Source organism: Centruroides vittatus, unplaced genomic scaffold (genome assembly GCF_030686945.1).
Source record: "Centruroides vittatus isolate TY-2023 unplaced genomic scaffold, ASM3068694v2 contig_300, whole genome shotgun sequence".
NCBI lineage: Eukaryota > Metazoa > Arthropoda > Arachnida > Scorpiones > Buthidae > Centruroides > Centruroides vittatus.
The window spans coordinates 1,416,905-1,433,968 of record NW_027121917.1 but is presented as its reverse complement, the minus strand read 5'-3'; the positions used below and the strand labels follow the sequence as shown (position 1 = coordinate 1,433,968).

Here is a 17,064-nt window from a genome sequence, read left to right as displayed (position 1 = left end):
AAAGAGGATTAATGAACACAAGCGATCGGTGGAAAAATCAGTTGATAGTACCGTCCTGGCCAGTTATGCTAAGCAGCAAGGCATCACGGTCTTTTGGGACCAAGCCTCTATCATCAGGGCTACTAGATCGAGACACGCAATAAAATTTTTCGAAAAATTGGAGATCCACAGAGCGCAGAGAAGTACGCAATGCATTAATTATAGGGACGCTGATGGGCTTTCCACAGCTTGGAAATCTTTGTGCGATGATTTGGGCTAAACATAGAAGTACGATAAATCCTAGAGCTGATATTGTTTTAAATCTTTAATGACGGATGAAGGCATTTGTAAAGAAATATAGCGATAATCCGTGATTGGTTTAAACCGCACGTTGATTTTTAGTTTCGTTTTTATTTTTTATTTTATTTTTATTTGTTGATGAAATATTGACATAATTTTGTAAATTACGATAATCCTGTTTATTTTATTTTATTTTATTTTTATTTTTTAATTTTTTATGTATTTATTTATTTATTGTAATCGTACCGTTAATTTATGTAATATTTTGTTCGAATTTAATATTAGTTCGAATTTCATATTTAATTTAAAGATGTAACTGAAGATGGACGCTTAATGCGTTTGAAAACGTTCTTAGGATTAAAGAATTTTTGCTGAAGTTGGAAATGGTTGATTATTTTATTTTATAAATATTGAAATCAATGTCTTAAAAATCTATTTAATTTCCTTTTTAAAATAATAATTATATAAAAAGCTTTATAATTTTATTTTTGTTTTTGAGTTACTTTTATGTTTTACAAACTCATAAACCATAAAACATGTTAATTTAAGTATAAAAAAGTATAAATAATATAACATCTGCCTTTATAAAATTATTTTCTTTAAAGGATTTATACTTTTGATGTATTTTTTGAATATTTATTCAACAAAAATTTAGAAAAATATATTTTAATGTTATAATAATAATTTGATATAAATGGCAAACAGTACTAAAAAACTTTTTGTTTTTTTCATATTAAGTCATTGTTTTTTTCTGCTTTTTAGATTTCTTTAGTTTTGTTTACTCTAAAATGTTTATAAAAATTCAAATCTTGTCTCAAATACTTTCTGAAATATTTGATGAAAATAGAGGCGAATACTTTGTATTAAATTTTATCAAAATAAGACTATGTAATCAAAATGTAATAAACATCAATAGGAAGTACAAAATATCATTAAGTAATCTCCAAGTAAGAAGACAATACAAAATAAATACACCCTGTCTTTCAGAGCTAATTTAGTTTAATCCAAATGTATGCAAGTACTTTCAACCTTTTACAAATGTTGTCTTCAGGTGAAATAGAATGTGTTTAGAAATACATTCTTATTCTAAATATTTTCTTTTCTACCTGAAAATGACATTTGTAAAAGGTTGAATGTACTTGCATACATTTGACTAAACTAAATTAACTCTGAAAGAAAGACAGTGTATATTTATTAATTGTACTAATTTGGCATTGTGTGTGTTCATCAGTTTTGTGAAGACAATACTAAAAGAAAACTTCATTTAACATTTTCTAAGCCATAACTCAATAACCAAAACGAAAGTTGATGTCTTAAAAAAAAATAAAATGGCAATTTCACAAAATTCAACATGAAATTAGCAGTTGATGTTCTGCCAGTTTTGCAAAATTATTCAAGTATTTGCTTATTTTTCTAAATGAGCAACATTCCCTGATTTGGTATAACATGTATAAATTTTTATCTGGAATAAAATTTTATTATTCTAAATGTAGAAAGAATTGATTTATATCATCCAGATATTGTTTGAGAAATCCAAATATTCATAAATTATTGTAAAAATAGTAATTTTAATAATTTATGAATATTTAAATACTAAAAAAAAATACAAACTGATGATGATGTAAGTTAACAATTTAGAAATGTACTTTGATTATAAATAATAGATATTTCATTATCAATATGTTATAGATTTTTCCAAGTTTGTGCAAAGTAAAATTTGTGTATAAAAGTTGGGATCTGAAGCCGCAACTACAAAGACTTTGAAAAATATTTTATCCAGAGAAATTACTAACTTGTTCATTTTTCATCACCGTGTATTGTTTTTATAAAGAATAAAGACATTTAAATTTTTTCATGCATTCCTTTTTTGGATTTATTTGTAATCTTTGATTTCAGTTAATATTGTAAAATTAAATTATTATTTTACCTTTCAGAACTTATAATTTAATCTTCAGTTTAGATGAATGGCATCATTTTGTTAATTCAAACTGTGAGTTTGTTATATATTTAAAATGTTTAATAGAGCTGACAATGACTTTCTTATATTTGTTATATATTCATAAAAAGTGGATAAATGGGATATTAAAAAAAAAAGCTCAAATTGGATTTTGATTATGAAAAAAACTCAAAATTGTAGATACATATTATAGGTTATATATGTTGCTTTTATTGATTTTTTTTGATTATGGTGATAATGGTATAAATTATACTATTTCTTACTTTAATATACTGAATATTTTACAAGTGTATTTAATTTAAAATCGTTAATGTATTTGATTATTCTGTATCATTATAACATGTTACAGGAAAATTGAACCAATATACATTTTTTTTCCTCTGAATAGACCAATAACTGTTTTCCATTTAGATGATTGTTTTTTGTGCTAGTGTTCATTTTGCCTGCTATTTATCAAAATTTTAGATTGTTTTAAATGTATTTTAAAATGTTTTTTCATTAATTATATTGTATGCATTTTTTTAACATTTTTAATTATCCAGAATATAATTTTATTTTTGAATTATTTTGCTTAAAACCTGATGATGTCTGTTTAAACTAGTTAAAAATATTCATTTAAAATTTTTACCTACTTGATATTGAAGTTTCAGTTTAACATTACTTTACGTTTAAGTAACAATTTTTGTGATAAATTAAATTTCAAATAAGTATTTTGAGTAAATCAGTAGGAAAGTTGAATTTTTGCAGATAAACTTTAATAAAAATTTTTTAATGGATGTGTTACTTAATTGAGTTAATGTCATTGTATTTAAGTAATAATTAATACACACCTCTCTTTTTAATTATTCATTATCTATTGTAGTAATTTATTATCAAGATTTATTAGTACAGATAAACAAATTTCAGAATAATATATTTCAAATGAAATGAATTGAGAAATATAAAGAAAACTAAGATTATCATAATCTTGTGTAAATTTTCTGTTATAATTTAATAACTGTTTTAACATATTATATTTAAAAAATCTAGTAAATTGTGACATGCTCTCTATTAGTTTAATAAGAGATAGTCTATTTTTTGCATACTTTTGTATCTAACTCAACAGAAAAAAATTTTTTTTTCTGTAAGCTTTCATTTATATGTTAACTTCATTATAATATACATTGATATCTATAAAATTGAATGATTTATCAGCAAAATATTTCTGAATTTATATCATTATTATTATTAATTTTCTAATATCATAAAGTTAGATTAAAAAGTAAATTTGTAAATTAAGTAATAGCAATTTGATTGAAACTAATTAATAACATCTGGCATAATTTTTATGCCAGATGTTAAAGTTATGTGTTTTATATAGCTTTAAATGTGATTTTAAAGCTATATTAAATAATTAGTTTTATATAAATTTGGTCTTCATTTACATGAGGGTTTTATTCTTTTAAATTATGGTATATATTAATTTATATGAATGGAAACTAAAAAACTAGTAAATCGCAGATCAGATTCCAAAACAATTTTTCATAAAAAGCCTATGAACTAATTATTAATTAATGCAATTTATTATTTATTTTTTTAGTATTAGAAAAATAATAATAAATTTAATTATTAAAATTATATATACTGAAAAGTTTACATCTTAACCTGAGTTAGAATGTTTCACATAATCAATTGAAAATCATATAACACCTCAAGATTGTGTTGGAGTTCATTTGAAGAAGCTTAGACTTGAAGGCTATGAGTTGTTATTGATTTGCTAAAAAGATCTCAAAAGCAACATTTGCTAAATATTCTTTTTGGTCAGAATAAGGTTGTATGGCAGACATGGGCAAATGTGGCTCCGAAAGCCGCATGCGACTCTTTTTGAGTTACATGCGGCTCTTGCTGAAAGTGTTAATTTCTGTTTTTTATTATTATTTTTACAATTTTATTTTTATAATTTTGTGAAAATGTGTTTATTAAAAAAATTTAATATTTGTTTTATATTATATAATAAAATCGCGCACCTTACCATACTATCCGCCACGACCGTATAGAACTGCAGCTCCCATGCATTTTGCAAAACCTACATTTCGGTTCCCACTGAACTCTTGCTTGCCCACCCCTATTATATGGAATCACAGTATTGTAAATGTTTCTTTTCATCAAAGCCTTACGCTTATACAGTAGAGCATCAATTATCCAACTCAATTGGGGACTGGGGTTAGTCGGATAACTGAAAAGTATGAAAAAATACATTATTAATATAATATATTAGCATATCCCATGTAATTAGTATATTAGTATATCGCTATTAACCTATTTTATGTTGAATTTTCATCGATGTTAAGCCTAACAAAATTTTTTTAAAAATAATAATCATTGCTAAAGTATCATTAAAAATCATTTCTTTATCACACTTTCGGGAATTTCATTTCTTTATTTTGCACAAAATAAATACAAAAATAAAGACAAATAGAAAATTAAGCCTGGTTTAAATACTGGTCTCCCTTTCATGGTCGAGCCAGTATTGCCAACTAACACACACAAAAATTTAACAAAAATAATATTAAAGTAGCCAAGACAGCCAAATATTGTAGTGCCACATCACTAGCAGACATTTGAATTTGCCGATTAGAACACAGTCGGATAACCGATGTGATGGTTGGTTGGGGGTTGGATAATTGATGCTCTACTGTAATTGTTACACACTCTTAGTCTCCCAGACTTCACACATTTATAGATTAACAATGGTTTATAATTGGTCACTTTGTACAGTACATTACTATAAGATACTTAAACATTTGTTGTCTAATTGTCTAACATTACTATTTTATAACTGGGTATCTTTCTCTTGTTCTTACTACTACTATTTGAATAAAGGCCTGTCTAATCAGTATTGAAATTATCAATACTGATATGTTGATGATATGCTTTGTTATGTAGACTTTCTTCTTGGTAATATTTAATAGTTATATAGGAAATCTGTCAGCTACAAGCTTGTACTTGTAACTGCTTCACTAATCTTGATGTTATGTAGGTTGTATTGTAAAATTTGTCCAACTAGCTTACATTAGCATAAAAATGCACTCTTTATAACTTTTTGCAGCTTGCAGTAATATTTAATATTTTCTACCTGATAATGCTTTTGTTAATAAGGATATGCTTCTGATTATTATATTTAATCCATGTTAATAATATTGATTCTATTGAACTAACAGCTGATTATACATATGTTTTGTAGTTTTCATCCTAAAAGCCTAGTGTGATTTACTAATACTTTATGGCTTCCTAGTCTGATCTTCTGATGCTTTAGTAAGGAATATCTGAGAAAGTATTAGCCTAATTGAAATATGAAACTCTATCACCACATGGTGAGATCACAACATTCTGATCTTAAAATATCCAGAAAACAATTCCAATAACAAGTGTTACAAACTTAGTGACCAAATAAATTGTGTTGAATATTTTAAACTTCATTAATCTACTAATAGTTGTATGAACTTTGTAAGGATTTATACTAGCCTATGACTTAAATATAGCAAAGATGCATTTACTTTATAATTGCCATTTAAGTATTTCATTAAAAATATTTCATAAGATTCTATATAAATATAATTTAATGCTTTTTTTCAGTCCACCAAAAACAAGAAAAGCCAATCCTCCTCAAAAATTTTTTTCATCATCATCATTAGTTGCTGATTTTTATCTTGGAAATCTTCAGGCACTTAACACTCTGATATCAGAAAATGATATCGCTATTGTTTTGTATTATGCACCTTGGGATGCTGGAAGCATGCATGCTAAAGAAGAATTTGAAACAGTTGCTCGATTTTATCATACTGAGGTGAGTTCGTTTTGAAAATGAAAATATGTTTACAGAGTTTTGAAAAAATTGCTCCTGGAATAGAATGGTTTCAGGAGTGAGTTTTGCAATGAATTTTAAAATATTTTTTAAGTTAAACTGTTGCCTTTTCTGATTGTTAATGGCTGTGCTGGAGAAGAAAAAACTTTACTAACTAGAACATTTTCAACCATTTTTAATGACCTTCCTTGAGTAGTGTACAAAATGGAATGCCAAACAGAGGATTAAATGTTAATATTCTAGAATAAAACATTTTTTCTGCATATTAAGGTTGTTTTGGTGTGTTTTTTATGCTACACAGGAGCTGTGAATCAGCTGGCAGAAGTTCATTTTACTAATTTTTGTTTTAAATTAATAATGGAAATGTTTCTTCAACATTTACAAATCTTTGTATAAATGCATAATTTTCCACATCTGTTGATATTGCTATTAACATAATGACAGCTATTTACATATCATATTTAAATCAGCTTTAATTTAATAATAATTTTCTTGGTATTCAGAACTTGTACTTGACTACAAAATCTGCAAGTAAAAATCTACAAGTCAAATTGATTTGCTTGTTCTAAAGCTAAGGGTCAGATCTTAAAATTTGTAGTTAAAATACCATATATACTATTACTTTCAGAGTTATTTGTTTTTAATGTATTGTTTTAAAGATATAAATTATTATCATTGTTATCTATAACATGATAGTAATTGGTCAATATTCTTATTTCTGTTTATCTCAAATTTTTTTTAACACCAAGAGAATATTTTGGGAATCATTACATTATTAAAGAACTGTTGCTGATAGTCTATAAACTAGGCCAAAAATGTTTTAAATTTGAAATTATATCACTGTTTAAGTTGGTTTATTCTTTAAGACATAAAGTATTATTATATATAATGTTTTCTAACAGTTATTTCATGTATTCAGAGACTTAAAACATATAGGATCTACAGATGGTCTCTAAAAAACACCAAAAATGTTAGTAATTAAATTAGTTTCACTGTTTTTCAAGATGTTGTAAGTGTTCAAATATCTACTGTTGTAGTTTTTAGTTATTGTGATGTCATATTCTTTATAAAATTTTGCAGGTATTCTTTGCTGCAATTAACTGTTGGTGGCCTGAAGGTGAATGCCATAAAACCTACAAATTTATTTCCTATCCTGTCATCATAGTCACTGTTCAGCATGCAGGAAATATTAATTATCAAGGACCTATGGTAGCAAATTATATCATATCATTTTTAGACCATGTGCTTACTCCTTTTGTGCATATTCAAAGTCAAGGAGATTTGTTAGATTTACAAGCAAAATATGAGGTAATTCTTTCTTTTTTTTTGAAAATAATATATATAATTTATTAAACAAAATACATTAAATTCTTTTTAATTTAAATTATTACAGGCAGTTTTAGTTGGATTTTTTGATTTTCAAATATCTGCAGAACCTATTGGTTATTTAGAATATTATGAAGCCTCTTTAAAAAGTTTATCTCATGGTGAGAAATTATTTTTTAAATGTATTATGATGATAATTATAGTTAAGTTTAACTATTACATGCTCCTTGAAGTAAGAAGAATAGTATAGCACTAAAATAAATAGAGTAAAAGATTTATTTGACAGTATCCTTTTTGGAACCAAACTTTCCATTTTAGACTTGTAACAAAATTGTCAAAATGACATACCAAGGGTAAGATCTGATAAGTTGGCTGGTTTCAAAAGATGCTTAATCTCAAATAACCTGTATTCTTTCATTTATTTTAGCATTGTACTATTCTTCCCATTTATTAATTATAATTTTGATTTTAATAATCTGATGATTACTATTTTATTTTTTTTAGTATATATTGCAATACTTCTGAGTTTAAGCAAACCTGTGTTATATTTAGTAATATGAAAGAGAAAATGGAGGAAAATAGTTTAATTTATGTGATTACTGTTTAAATTATTTTATATTCAATCATTTTTTCAAAAGAAATTGAAACTTTGAGAAATGAGTGAACTTAAAACTCAACTATCAGTAAAGCCATAATTATGAACTCTTAGTATTAAAGGATAATATATAGAAAAATATATAGGGGAAAAATATATATATGTTACTGTAAAAGCCTGTATATTGGTAAATCCAAAGTTTTACTTGTAAATCTTTGGATTTACCAACATGAGTTGGTAAATGTAAGGATTTTTATAAAGTGAGATGATTTTCTGGCCTTTTACCGTTAGAATTTGATACATGCTAGGTTTTACTAAAGACGGTTAGTAAATGTTGGTTTTGGAAATAAAACTATGAGTATTTTAATAATCATTTATTGCAATTATTATAAACAGTCAACTTACTAAGTCCTATTTATTAATAACTAATGAAACAGTTTAAAAATACTTTTTTAACATAACAAAAATTAAATTATCTTGTCAAAGATAATATAATATACATCCACAAGAGCCGAATTATCGGGCTAGAGTTGGCTATAATAAATAAATAATTAATAAGACAATTTGGCACTAGAGCTTGGCGTTAGGCGCCATCTCTTAGTAAACTTAATAATTATAATTAAATTAAATAAATAATTTTAATAATTTGGAACTGGAGGAAAAGAAATCGGCCCGAAGCGGGACTCGAACCCGCAACTTCTGCTATCCGTGCAGACACGTTACCAGTTACGCTACCCGGACCTTCAGTCTGATTGCCTCCTCCAGTATATATAAGCTAACACGACGACCATCGACGGTCATTACAATCGTGTTAGCTTATATATCGTGTTAGCATATTCGATCGTGTTAGCTTATATATACTGGAGGAGGCAATCGGACTGAAGGTCCGGGTAGCGTAACTGGTAACGTGTCTGCACGGATAGCAGAAGTTGCGGGTTCGAAGTCCCGCTTCGGGCCGATTTCTTTTCCTCCAGTTCCAAATTATTAAAATTATTTATTTAATTTAATTATAATTATTAAGTTTACTAAGAGATGGCGCCTAACGCCAAGCTCTAGTGCCAAATTGTCTTATTAATTATTTATTTATTATAGCCAACTCTAGCCCGATAATTCGGCTCTTGTGGATGTATAGCTTTGTAACGGGTTAGTCGTTATTTATTGATAATATAATAGCCTACGTTGGCTAAGCTAATCAGTAATCACAGTATTTTTTCTAATCATTTGGTATTCATTGTCATTTAATAAAAGTAAGAAAAGAATTTCACGGAGTTTCACGTATTCAAATTTCGACTGAAGAATTTTACTTGTTACAACATGGAGAGCTATCATGGCATTTAGAATTACAAAGTAATCCTGATGGCTTGCAAGCACACTTCTTTGTTACACTTTTTTTTTAGGCAGTTGGATTTTTTGAAACGTTGTCCTCCAGTAAAAAACAATTTTGTGACAACTTGAAGACTCACTTCTTTATCTTTAACAACTTCTTCTATATTGATAAAGTCTTCAGGGCATGAGGTAAATTGATTTTGTGTATAAAGCTGCTTTAGTACTTCAATTTTGGTACCTAGTTGGTAAAACTCATTGCTGATGAAGTAAGGTATAAAATAAAAGAACTGTAAAAAACCAAACAAGAAATATAAAAACTTAACTTAACTTAGATAACAGCATAACATTATACTTTACATATGTTATGGAGTATCACTTCATAACAATATGAAGAAGGGACAGGACAGATTATGTTTTAACTATGTGACATGACATCAATACAATTTCTTTATATGTGTGCAGGTACTAGTGGCAGGATGTGTATTCTTGAAGTTAGAGCTGGTTTATATACAGCCATCTATTCAAATATTCATATACTTAAATCTTAAATTGGTGGTAGTATCATATAGTATGTAGTCCAAGTTAGGTAGTCCATTGGACTACATACTATATGATACTACTACCAATAGTTATGTAGTCAGGACTTACTGACTATACTACATATATTATAAGATTATTGATAGTCATCATATTATCATACTTGCACATTCATTACTAAATGAAGTCTGTTCTCTGATTTTCAAACGTCTGATCCACTTAATTATATGATATGTTATTCATAATGTTATACTGTTCATGCATATATACTATTTTGTTCATACCAGCTATATTTTATCTTTCAGTGCAGCTAAACAAACCAAATTACATCATGACTATAGCTTTATTAGTTACATCTTTACTAATGATTTGCATTTGTGATGTACTGTACATAGTAACATTGTGTTAGTTTTCCAATTGCATTTCCTCCTCAATATAATTTTATTGTTTGAAGAACCTGGCAAATTAAAAGAGAAAGTGACACAATTAAATAATTAGTATCGTATTTTACGGACTATAAGACGCACTTTTTTCTTTGAAAAATTGCCTCCAAAATTCAGGTGTGTCTTATAGTCCGTAGCGTCTTATAGGTATTTAAAAATAAAAAATTGCCTCCAAAATTCAGGTGCGTCTTATAGTCCGTAGTGTCTTATAGTCCGTAAAATACAGTAATTAATCTGATTTCATACTTATATGCACTTCTATTAAATTTATGATTTATTTTTACTTTCTCAGTTGTTATAAAAGATGGAAAGTACGATGATCAGTCAAAAAAGGCTCTCAGATTTTTGTTTTTGGACTCTGGACCTTGAAATATCAAGAAATGCAAAAATATTTGTGATTTTTTCCCCCCCCTCCTCCTATATATATGAGTGTGTGTAGTGGGGGCATAATTTTGTTCACCTACTATGAAGCTTAATAATTCCTGTGTCTTATGTCAAGAATTTCTGAAATTTTGCAGGGAGGTTGGTGTATTAAGATGCTATTAAATATTGGTGATTAAAGGTCAAGGGGTGGGGAGATAGAAGGGGTCATATTTCGAGTAGGGTCAGATTTACTGAAGATTTTACTCCTTATCAGAATTTACAATTTTTTTTTATAAAACTCATCCCTATTCTCAAAATTGAGCTTTTTGCCATTTTATAATAATTATATAAAACTTTTTTTAATCAAAACTCATAACAGATGGTGCCACACAGTTTTAAATGTTGTTCCAGGATGTTAAGCAACTTGTTGCTGGATTATTTCTCCTTACCCAGTTCTGTATAATTTAGGACTTTTTTGTTAATCTGACTATCTGTCTTTAGGTTAGATCAGTGGTATTCAATCTATAGGTCGCGACCCCAATTGGGGTTGCAAAAAATTACCTTGGGGTCGCACTGTTAAAATGTTTGAATACCATTGGGTTAGAAAATTGGAACTTTTTATTTATTTTAAATTTAGTTTTATCAAATAAATGCTTTTTATCTTAGAAAAAATTTTTCATGTATTAAGCAAATATCATTATACATGCTGAGACTGATATTTTTTAAGAAAGTAAATTGCATGATAGAACATTTCAAATAAAAATGTTAATTTCACATATATTTAGTGGATTTATAGTATCTTCTTTTCAATAACTTCATTGTCATTTAATCACTTATTGTAGATGTCATTCTTATTCAATAATTATTCAACAATACTAATATATATGGGCTGGATAGAAAGTAGTGGCAACATATCCATATAATATAACAAACTATTTATTGTAGAAACTAAATAGCACTGCATTCCTTCAGTATAATTCCCTGTCATATTTATCACCTTCTTCCACACACGTGGAAGGCACTGCACTCCATTAACACTGCTATTTTTTTATGTCCCTGAATGAGCACCTTCTGCTCAATGGCATCTATTGTGTGGAAACACTTTCCTCTGAGTGGTTTTTTTAGCATGGGGAAGAGATTGAAGTCACAGAGGCTCATATTGAGTAAATATAAAAGATGTTTGAGTACCTTTCACCCCAACTGTTCTAACAACTCCCTTACAGGAGCAATAGTGTGACAGTGAGCATTGTCATGCAGGAAAATAGGAGCACATGTTTGGAAATGCTGCTGTTTCCCACGTCTAGGTACCTATGGTAATATGCAACATTAACAGTCAGGTCCTGGGGAAATGCATAATAGAGAATCACATCCTTCATATCATACACCACTATTAACATCACTATCACATTTCTGAGTTCTTGACACAGTTTTTTAGGGCAGAGGGATGATGGATGACACCATTCATTGGACTGGTGTTTCATTTGGACAATGTAAAATTGCATCTGCATTTCATCCAATATGTAATGATCATACTTTGGAAACATCACTTTACGGTAGTTGAATTTGACACCACTAAGTAACTGCTTTGTATTTGCCAGTCTACATGCCCTACACAAGCACCATTGGCTGTTTGACACAGCCAATGGTGCTTGTATAGGGCATGTAGACTGGCATGGATCTTACTTAAAAAATATCTAAAGTAAATATTACCTTGACCAATGGTATTTCATTTTTAAAAATATATAAAAATATCGCAAATATGCAAAGAAATGTCTCCATATCTGAGAATTCTGTTTTTGGACTGTCACTGTTATGAATGACGGAAAGAAAATAAAAGCAAGAACTTTTCTTTAAATATTCCTGATATTTTTATATATTTTTTAAAAATTAAAAAATATCCTTTATATATATACATACAGGGTGACCCATAAGTCTGGTTCCATATGTTGTTGCTTATTCTTTTACAAGTGAAGCATGATGCTGAATAAGGAATGCATTCAGGTTATGTTAATGATGTGGATTCTCAGTCAGCATGAAGTCATCAAAGAGTTTAAAAGTCTAATCCAGACTACTGTGATTGATGAGAAATCTGGATATAGCCTTATAAACTTTTTGACAACATTATACTGACTGTGGGTCTACATTGTTAAAACAACTTGAATTTGTTCTTATTCAAGACTATGCTTCACATATAAAAGGAAAACTAATACCAACCTAACTCCTAAGGGACCAGATTAGACCTAAGGGATAAACCTACAACACTTATACATTGTGTTATCTACCATTTTATTTTAATAAGATAGGTTATAATGGTTTTCATATCAAATAAACAGCCAGATTCTTTTATCAGGCTAACACTAAATAGTTACTACATAATTTGGCAGACGGTAGACAGTTAGGCCATCATCTTTGGTTAAATTTAATAATTATAAATAAATAAATTAATTAATTAATTAAATTTATTTTTAGAATATTCTGGAAGAAAAGACTGGCCCAGAGTGGGAATGAAATCCACAACTCTTGCTTATTGTGTAGACACATTGTCAGTTATGCTATATAGACCGTCATCCAACCCACATTTTCAGACCAATTAATTACTAATTACTTAGAAAGATTTCTTTATTGGACTATTAACACTAAATAATTGCTGTTTGTTTCATATTTGAAGTAATTATTGAATTAGTTGGTATTTATTTATTTATTACTGTTTTAATAAATTGACATGAAACAACATACCAATATATTACAGCAACAAGGAAATTTATCAGAACTGTTAAAACAGATATTAAAAATTGCCTGATATATTTTAGTTACATTAACCACTCTGCAGTGACCGACGTATATATCCATTAAGGGCAATCGTGTGGCAGTGGTGAGGGACGATATATCTGTTAAATTCTTTTGGGGGTATCGCCAAGATCTAGCCAAAAACTACCACGAAAAAAAATTCACATAAAAAACAAATTATGTAACAATAAAAAAAGGCTTTTCTTTACTAGATATAATTGTTTACAAGATCTTTTTCCGAAACGGTAATGAGAAAAAATGCTTGAAAAAATACTTTAAAAATTTCCCACGTTTATTCTCCACTACTTTGGGGTAGCACCATACCTGACTATCCCACTGTTGAAAGGTTAATAGTTGTTTTAAATTTTTATATGAAGCAATATTATCAATGTAATTTTAATTGCCAGCAGTGCAGTAGAAAGTGATTTAAAATTTTTGTATTTTTTGATGACAACTTTTATGAAATTTATTTTTTTATGATGTTCTGGTGTAAATAACTGTCATATTTAATCGTAAATTATATTTGAAGCACTGTTGATTAAAGTAATTAATATATATTATATTATTTTAGATCCCACAAGACGCTTAGTATTTGCTATCAGTACTTGCAAAAAATCAGCAACAAAGTTAAAACTGAATGAATCTCCATCATTGACACTTTATCTTTGGAATAAATCAGAGGTATTTACTTATTGATTTTGAAATATTAATTTTCTCAGATATTTTACAAAAATATCTTTTATTTTCAGATATATCCAACTACTAAACTCAAAACGAATGAAATATTAAAATGGGCTTTTAGTCGATTACATCAGGTATTTAATGCATAATTTTTACTTATTTGATTAAAATACATTGGTGCTTTGTACTTCAGATTTAATTCATTCCAGGAGGCCATTTGAACTCTGAATTGTTTGAAGTTTAAATCAATTTTTCCTATTGGAAATAATGAAAAGTGAATTAATTCATTCTTAGACTAAACAATACCCATTTTGATTAACTTATAAAAGCAAATACACATAATTTAAAGTAAATTAACACAAGTTAATGCCCTAAATAATAAATGAAAATATGGAAACAATAAATAAAATGCATAAATACGATACAATAAAATGAAAATTGCATTTACTGGTCATTTACTCCCCATTAACTTTGGCAACTTAAACATGGCCACTAGATCCACCACATAGGTACTGCTTTCATGCTTTGCAATAAGTTACTTTTTCATCTCAGTCATCAATATTACATTCTTCCTCCTAGGCTTGTTGCTTCCATACACTTCTCAGTAGTCATGGTTAATAAGTAAAGGTTATATTGTATTGAACAAAGCTTTTGTGTATTTTAGCAACTGTCATTACATAGCATAGATATGTGATTTAATTACAACACTGATGAAATTTAACACATTATTGTTAAAGAGAGATTGCATTCTTTCTTCAGACTTCTGTATAAACTTTTTACTTGATATTGTCTTTGAATAAAATCAAGTTGAAATGTCTTAGATAAAAAACATATCAGACATATTATGCATTGAGTTTCAGAAGAGATACATTGCTGTACAAACAAATGTTGTGATGTGTGGGGAAGGTTGTTCTAAACTTTGAACATGTCTAATCTGGTTTAAAAAGTTCTGTTCAGGAAATTTTGAACTAAAGGATACAAAACATATAGGGTGTCCAAAAGCTGCAGATAAAGAAAAATTACAGGAAGAAATTGTTAAAAATTAACAAATATCACACAATATATTTAACCAAACACAACATAAATAAACCAGAAAAAGCACTGAAAACATACAAGCAAAATGCAAGAGTGTAAGAGTAAGATAGAGACAACTTGGGCACATAAAAGATTGCATTTATACTCTTAATGCATTTTTTCATTGCACACACAGTTTGGACATTGCAGCATTATTTCAACTCTGATGCAATTTTTTATCAAATTTAATGTTCAAAGTTAGAGTTGTTTGATGTACAAGGTATCACTGTATAAACTTTTTATCTTGAATTTCTTTCTTTACTGTATGAATCATTCTTATTGTTTTATGCTTATTTCTTGAATAATAATAACTGTTTTAAGAGTTTATGAATACATCTTAAAAATTTAAACAAGATATAAAATGATAGATTAACAAAGTGAAATTTATTTTTATCCTGCCTTGGAGATTTTTATAAATAGTATATTCAAATAACATTGAAAATTTATTTTGAATATCAAATGACAATAGAACGTTTTAAAAATTCAAATCATTGGAATAGTTCATAAATTTAAATACTACTCTAATAGCATATTTTTAACAATATGTATTTATTTCTTACCCTAGAATTGTAAATAACATCTTATTTAATCATACTTTTTTGGTAATAATTATTATATCTATGAAAATAAACTTAAATCATTCAGTTTGTAATTATTTCATATATTCAATTGCAAATATAAATTTTATATAAATTCCAATAAAATAATTCTTGATAAAAGAATGTTTAGTTTGGGCAATTGTTTGTAAATTAAATTATTATAGTATTTTTAATTTGAGCCAGAATTACAACTAAAATGAAATAGCTTATAAATAATAAACTAGGTACTTTGTAAATTTGTTTGATTTTCAACAGTTTGTTAAATAAATCACACTTGTTTCAATTTCAAAATACATTACGTGCCATTTATCATAATGACTTTTGGACTAACCAATACTGATAACAATAGTCAAGTGATGATAATACATAGTAAAATTAATTAGATCACAATTATTGGAAACTCTAGTTTTATTGAATCAGATAATTTAAAAACATTAAAACAATTTAAAATGTTTAAGTTAATTATTAAATTTATTTTTAAAGATTATGAATTATAATTATTATTTGAATAGTTTATCTGTGCTATTTTCTGGCTTTCTTGACAACATTTCATTACTAAAAAATTCATATTCATAATGCTTTCAAAACTCAACATGTTTGTACTGTGCACTATAATGATGTACTCATAGAGCTTCTTACATCTGAGCATTTGTTGTAAGATACAGACCAGTCATGAGCAATTGTGGTGAAATATTAAGGTTGTTATATTAGGGTCTTGTGGACTACATGCAGTTCACAGGATCCTTATATACCAGTCCTAATATTCCACACACAGGGTTTTGGCAACATAATTTTTTTTTGCTTTCTGCCATTATGCAAGTCTATTAAGCTAATAGTCATGATGAAGAACATTCAAATTAAACTTCACCAGTGAAAAACGAGAATAAGCTATATATTGCTAGTTTGTATATTATTAGCATCTAGTATTTTAGTACTGGTTAAGTTTTCCAGGTTTTCTGTAAAGAAAAATTTTTAAGAAAAATCATACATTGTTGAAAAAAATGTTTCCATCAGTTTTTGAATAGTTACACCTCATCTAATGATTGTGTTTGCAGTCAATTTTCATCTATACTGGGATGTTTAAAATATGAATTTCATCATAAAAAGAAAAATTTTTTAACTAAGTAAAATAAATCAAGAAAATGTAAAGCTTATAGTGAAAAATGTAGAATCTGACAACACTGTTAATGGTTTTGGAGTGTGTGGCACTCAGCAAGCTTAAAGCATGCAGCTTCATAAGTAAACATGCACAT

General features: G+C 27.6%; 1 protein-coding gene and 1 long non-coding RNA gene across 2 annotated transcripts in view; both read left to right on the top strand.

Annotated features, from left to right (window-relative positions):
* LOC136972682 (thioredoxin domain-containing protein 11) overlaps positions 1-17,064 on the top strand; it is a 52,007-nt gene that overhangs the window by 11,514 nt on the left and 23,429 nt on the right. Inside the window, exons 2-6 of the mRNA XM_067267287.1 lie at positions 5,852-6,062; positions 7,161-7,388; positions 7,474-7,567; positions 14,029-14,138; positions 14,207-14,272. Coding sequence (XP_067123388.1) covers positions 5,852-6,062; positions 7,161-7,388; positions 7,474-7,567; positions 14,029-14,138; positions 14,207-14,272 — 709 coding nt within the window. The remainder of the gene's footprint in view (positions 1-5,851; positions 6,063-7,160; positions 7,389-7,473; positions 7,568-14,028; positions 14,139-14,206; positions 14,273-17,064) is intronic.
* LOC136972683 (uncharacterized) lies at positions 8,164-9,260 on the top strand. Its single transcript, XR_010880375.1, has 2 exons — positions 8,164-8,234; positions 9,175-9,260. It is a non-coding gene; the product is annotated as an uncharacterized lncRNA (long non-coding RNA).